Consider the following 5,881-nt stretch of genomic DNA (forward strand, 5'->3'; position numbering starts at 1 on the left):
CTTATGTATGTTTATTAGCAATATAAAATATATATATTATCACTACCCAAACACAACTACATACACATAGATACACTATAATCCAAAGTGTCACGGGCATATGCCATCTAGTTATCACGTAATGACAGGCTCCTCGCAGATCTTAACTGATGGCTATGATGTTTTAAGTTTTGATCAGATGAGAAACAGCTAGTTTTCAATCTTAACACAATTATTTATCCTAATCATGCAGTAAACATTTCAACAAGGATGGCTTCTGTCACCCTGCTGCAGCTTGCACTTGATTTTCTCCTATATTTTCCAAGAAAGCGACTTAAGTTTTGAATCATTTTCCTGTAGTTTGGAGTTCCTTTTAGTTTAAAATAATGTTTTGGAGGTGGGAGCTAGGCTAGCATAGGCATACTAAAAATGATACACCAGCTGATGTGATTAAGTCAAAAAAGAAGCTAAAGTACAATGATAACTCGTGACTAGCCACATAGAACGAGCAACCTTGGTCTCCATGGAAATATAAATGACGTGATACACAGGATAAAACATTAAGCGAAAAGCAGAAATCAGTAAGAATGAGATAAACCAACCATTAGTTTTGAAGACCAAATGGTTTTCTTATTTCTCAGTAAATTTTTGTTATATACAGTAGCTTACAGTTCCAATTAAACGTTAGATTCAAAACAGATGCCAACTACTGAATTACTAATCCTGTCATTTGGCCGCGTAAAAGTTGGCAACATGAAAAATATGCTCCTATAGAATAAAACTTAACTGATCCCTAGTTTTGCTATAGCTTTTCTGCCCCACATATATGAGGAAGTCTCCATGAGCCTCGTACACAAATTCATACGATGAAGTTCATGTATTCCATTGATATGGTGCCGCTGTCCCTTCCATTTTTGGACGGTTAGCTTCCAAAATCTTAAGACCTTTCTGCAGGGCTAGCTAGAGTCTAGTAACATGATAAACATACGCCAAACAAGGCAATTTCCTTGTCCTGTCAAAATGGAAGATAAGTTCTATAAAATCAGATAAGATGCTAAACGCCTGCGCGGAACAGGTGTTATTTTCTTAGTTCTACTCAAGCACTACTTGTAGATGAATATAGATTAATGATTAATAAATTTAGGTGATCTTTTCTAATTTGTTTAAGCATAATCAAACAGTAATTGAACAATCATAAATAGAGCGGACTGGAAATGTCATCAACAGAGAAAAGAGGTTATGTAACTCCTAATTAGCGGAGCTTGTCACTCAAAATACAAAACTTTCATAGTTGAGAAATCAAGCAAACCTAGTAGTATATAGAAAAGGGGGACAACCACATTAACATATAATTGTTTTACTTTATCTTTACCTATTCTCTATGTACTTCCAGTGAGAGGTGAATAACATTCTCATAAGTGTTGAAGTTCAACTTGAAAATTGGAGTTACTCTTGTAGCTTTCTGAGTAAATTACCTACGCAAAAACAACTCCATGCAACTTTTCAAATGGTAAAGCAAGAGAAAGTCCCTTACCTAACTTTTCCATTGATAGAATAGCATCCTCAGTGATAACTCTTCAAGTGGTGGGTGCATTACTATTAGTCAGATGCGGTAACTGCTGACCTTGCCGTGCTGTAAGTGAACCTAAGCCAAAAATGTTCATAGGCTGCAAAGGAAAGCAATAAAATAAATAGAAAGAGAATTCAGGAAACTCACATGATGAAAGTAGGTATACATTGAAGAAAACATTTGTTGACGATATGTCTCAGGATATTACTGATATAAAACAGATAGCTGCGTATCTCTAAAAGATTTGCAGAAAATCAGTTTATCAGTAGCTAACTTTGAGGATTTCAAATTGTTTTCTGTTAAGAGTCCTCTGTGGCTTGAATTGAGGAGTTAGTTTCCCCTTTCTTTGTGATTTGGTTTTGCAGATGAGTCAGTAGCATATTTTTCTACTTTCAGTTAGGAATTGAAGCTATAAATGTATGTCTCTGAGTTGTTAATAAAATAGTTCCTTTTGACTGCAAGCCAGTATACTTCTCTTAGCATTCTCTGTTATTTCTCTAAGTTTCTTTTGCTAAAAACCAACAATATTCAAATGGTAGGTGGAAGATCAAACCTGAGAAGCGCCTTGAAGTGGATGGAACCCCATGTAACTGGCATATTGGTCAGCAAAGTTGGGATTCTGCATATGGCGTTGATAGTTAACTTGATTCAACATTGAATTCTGGCACATTGCAGCTTGATTAGGCGCAGCTTGTGTCATTGCTGGATCAACCAAAGGAAGCCTAGCTAAATGCATAGCATTGTGAATGGAAGGAACCGTGGGCGGGCCCATCCCCATTCCCATTCTTGACATGTAGTGATGGACACCGGGAAACATCATTGATGCCATGCCACTTCCCATCCACATCATCTAAAAACCACCATAAAGAAACATCATGGTTACAAAGAATTTCTATATACTATAAGGTCATCTAAAGGTAACTACAAGTACTTGTCCATAACAACAGAGATTTGTAACCTGAAAAATATGACTTCTATAACAGGTTTAAATACACAGATAGTGTAAAAGTTCTTTATGCATTGCCAGTGTATATAAGTTAAATGTAGAAACATTTGGGTCATGGACAAATGATTCGCTAACTCACCCCATATGATTTTATGAGTTCATACCTGAAGTTGCATCTGAAGTGACTTCAAGTATTCAATAGCCTCATCCAGCATTGATGCTTTATCAGTCTGAAAAAAAGTAAGCCAGGAAACATAAAATTAGAAATTCCTGAAAAAAACAAGCTGAGTGGGTTTAAAGCACCACCAAGAAGTCCCAGTCTTTAGTTCAATACATTAGCTTTTGCAGTAGGTATAGAGAGTAAAATAAACCTGCTCTAAATGGTTGAAACATTATCTCATATATCTAAGTCATGATATACCTCTTACTTGTGCTTAGTTTAAACTTATGAGGTATTTACTTCAGTGCTTTTCTAATGTCAACCAAGAAACTACTCTCAATTGAATATACATTGTGTATATTTTCTGTATTATTAAAGTTGTGCCGGATACTTTTCTACTTTTCAATGCTAACAATTTCATAATGAGATGAAAACTACAAATATCGTCCATGAAAATTACAATCAACCTCAAGCTGCCTCAGATTCCTCAGCCCCATACCTTAGTAGAGTGAGGAAGAAGCTCTTGCAAGGCCTTCATCTTCTCATTGATTCTATCCCTCCGTCTCTGCAGAGAGCAAGTTCATTTGATGATTAAGGTATATCTCTTTAAAGAAATATATATATATATATATTAGTAAGGTCAACAAATCCTACCCTTTCAGATAGGTTATGCACTTCTGCAGCACGGCTCCTTCGCGCAGTTCCAGATTTTTGGGCTGACTTGTTTCCTCCAGCTGATTCTAGCTCATCAGCCTACATAAAATATTATGCAGCTTCAGTACTCTCTTCATGGAAAAGAAAGGTTAGCTTTGGTTGTTTAGCCTAGGGACTTAGAAAAGATAGAAGACAGGGATAATTACACTTTTGGACCGCTCAAAAAAATAATAGCCAGCAAATGTCTAGGTTCTGTATATTAAGTATAAATATACATACGATATACATATTATATACACAAAATATAAATATAATATACCTAAATATACATAAATATAATCAATGTATAGGTTTTGTATATTTTGGCTAGCGCCCAATTAATTTTGGCCGACGGGCCAAAGATTGAAAAAAAAAAAAATCCCAATACATATAACTTACTTTACTCTGGCATTCTGGTTCTTCACCATTTCTGCTTTTCCTTTTGTGGCTCTGGCTATTGGTAGCTATAGATTGATTGCATGTTCTTGCATAACTACTACCCGATCCGCCTGACGATGATGTATTAGCTGGTTCAAATGTGTCTCGGTCCATTGTATCGCTTTGTGGACTAACTTTTCCAGTATAATCAGTGATCATTGCTGCAGATAAATCTCTTTTTGCAGTACTGCTTGAAAACCGGCTAGTATCAGCATCAGTAGCAACTTGATTGCTCCCACAGTGGCTTGAACCAACTGTCATCACAGACACTTCTTTAACATTGCTTCTAGAAGCTTCTTTGCCACCAAGCTGCACATTGGAGGACCTTACAGGTGGAGGAAAGTTGTGAAATCTTGGAGGGGGCATTGGATTTGGATCGAAAACGGAATGATGTTGTTGTGGAAGAACATGGTTGATCTCTAATGGATCAAACTTGAAAACCTTATTGTTGTCCTCTGATTGCCTAATTGACTTATCAGCTTCTAATGGAGTTGTTGAAATTTCAGATAAGAAAGGGGAACAAAACTCTTTATCGAACGAATCATCGATAGGGCAGTCAAGCCATGGGACAGTTTCATCATCTTGAATCAAATTGGTCTGATTTCCAACGGATCCAGCAACTCTTATTGTTTGTTGATCTAAGCCTGGCTGCTTTTTATGTGTTTGGCTGTGTAATACTACTTCCCCATTTCGCCACAATAGCTCCACTAGCTCATGATCAAATCTATAGAAAGGCCATTCAGTTGAAGCTAATTCAAGATTTTTGATAAATTTAACATAATTTGGTTATGTAGTCAAGAGAGTGTATTTATTTACCCCATAGGCTTCTTTTGATGTGGAACAGCAAGTTCAGCCTCAATATTCCATTCAGGTAGACAAGGATTCATAGCTAAAACTACTGCATATGAGGGGAAAAAAACAGTCTTTAGACACAGTAAAAGGGTAGTCACAAAATCATCAAATTTTGCAATACGAAAAAAGACAGAATTGAATGATTAATTTATTAGTATTACTACTTCTACTTGGTCAAAGACTCAAAGGGGTAAAAAGAATGTTTTTTCTATATCAAGAAAAAATTGGATCTCTTCCAAATGATCATAAAAACAAGTTGAAAAATGAACAAAAAGAGAATACAAAATTGAGCAAATAGGAAACTAGTACAATCTCTAATTAAAAGCATGCTGAGATCACTAATACTATAGACAAGCATGACATAACACTGAAGTTTCAACAGTTTTATCACAACTTGTCCTTCCCCCCTATCAAAACCAACACCCCCCACCCCACCCAAAACAAAAACAGAAGAAGAAGAACAAGAGGGAGAAAACCAAATACAAGAATGGAAAGAAAGACTTTTCTTTCTCAGTACAGAGTGATTCTGCCTTTTTACCTTACTGAAAGAAGGAAACAGAACAGTTTCTCTGAAAAGTTAAATTACCAAGAAACCAACCTGCACACAACATAAACACTACACGTCAAAAAAAAAAAAGGCTAAAAATTCAATCTCTTTTCACATCACACCCCATTTCTAAAAGCAACATAACATGACCAAGCAAATAAGTGAACCAAAAAAACCATACCTTTAGATTTAGTAGAAATGGAACAAACACCAAAAATATTATAATGGGAAAAAACAACAAACCCCAAGTGAGGAAAAAAAACTATGTGATGTATGTTTAACTCATTGAAGAGTCAGAAGAAAATGAGTGTGGACACAACAAAGAAAGAAGAAACAGACAGTAGTGTGAGCATCATTTTTGGAGTTGGACAGTAGTAATAGTAGTATTAATGAGAGAGAAAATGACGTGTGCATTATCTTTGGATACAGAAACAAAACCAGTGGCTTTAGCTGTAAATATAGGGTCCCCCACTTTAGCTGTATGAAATCTTATTTTCTACTCCTGTGGGACCCTTCTACCTTGTGGATCTAATACTGCTAAATCCTGTAGCCACGTTCGCACTTATCCTCTTTTTTCTATTATTTTAAAGGGTTACTTAATAGGTTAAAAAATCTCTAAACAAGTAGTAGTATCACGTTTTTAATTAAAACTTTTTAAAATAACTCTAAACTATTACTCCTTCTGTTTCAATTTAT

General features: G+C 35.7%; 1 protein-coding gene across 6 annotated transcripts; it reads right to left on the bottom strand.

Annotated features, from left to right (window-relative positions):
• Positions 1-572: 572 nt before the first annotated feature.
• Positions 573-5,560, bottom strand: LOC132036793 (transcription factor PIF4). Of its 6 annotated transcripts, none has more exons than XR_009409672.1 (10): positions 5,367-5,560; positions 5,177-5,236; positions 4,603-4,684; positions 3,748-4,510; positions 3,310-3,408; positions 3,155-3,220; positions 2,660-2,725; positions 2,114-2,399; positions 1,519-1,646; positions 573-991 (listed from the first exon to the last, which is right to left on the bottom strand). XR_009409672.1 is itself a non-coding variant. In XM_059427179.1 (10 exons), exons 3-9 carry the CDS (start codon positions 4,671-4,673, stop codon positions 1,557-1,559), a joined length of 1,452 nt encoding a protein of 483 aa, XP_059283162.1. In that variant the 5' UTR covers positions 4,674-4,684; positions 5,177-5,236; positions 5,367-5,557; the 3' UTR covers positions 573-991; positions 1,519-1,556. The 6 variants fall into 6 exon arrangements, 4 of the variants coding, with proteins under 4 accessions (XP_059283162.1, XP_059283160.1, XP_059283163.1 ...); XR_009409671.1 differs by having other exon boundaries at positions 1,514-1,646; XM_059427179.1 differs by having other exon boundaries at positions 2,103-2,399; positions 5,367-5,557.
• Between the last annotated feature and the right edge of the window lie 321 nt (positions 5,561-5,881).

Source organism: Lycium ferocissimum, chromosome 11, assembly GCF_029784015.1.
Source record: "Lycium ferocissimum isolate CSIRO_LF1 chromosome 11, AGI_CSIRO_Lferr_CH_V1, whole genome shotgun sequence".
Taxonomy (NCBI): domain Eukaryota; kingdom Viridiplantae; phylum Streptophyta; class Magnoliopsida; order Solanales; family Solanaceae; genus Lycium; species Lycium ferocissimum.

Bases quoted from the DNA above. Each gene is read 5' to 3' on its own strand.
- LOC132036793 (XM_059427179.1), bottom strand. From the start codon at position 4,673: ATGAATCCTTGTCTACCTGAATGGAATATTGAGGCTGAACTTGCTGTT. The intron at 3,409-3,747 runs GTAAGTTATATG...TATTTTATGTAG, and splicing joins AACCAGAATGCCAGAGTAAA to GCTGATGAGCTAGAATCAGC. The intron at 2,726-3,154 runs GTATGGGGCTGA...ACTTTTTTTCAG, and splicing joins TTCTTCCTCACTCTACTAAG to ACTGATAAAGCATCAATGCT.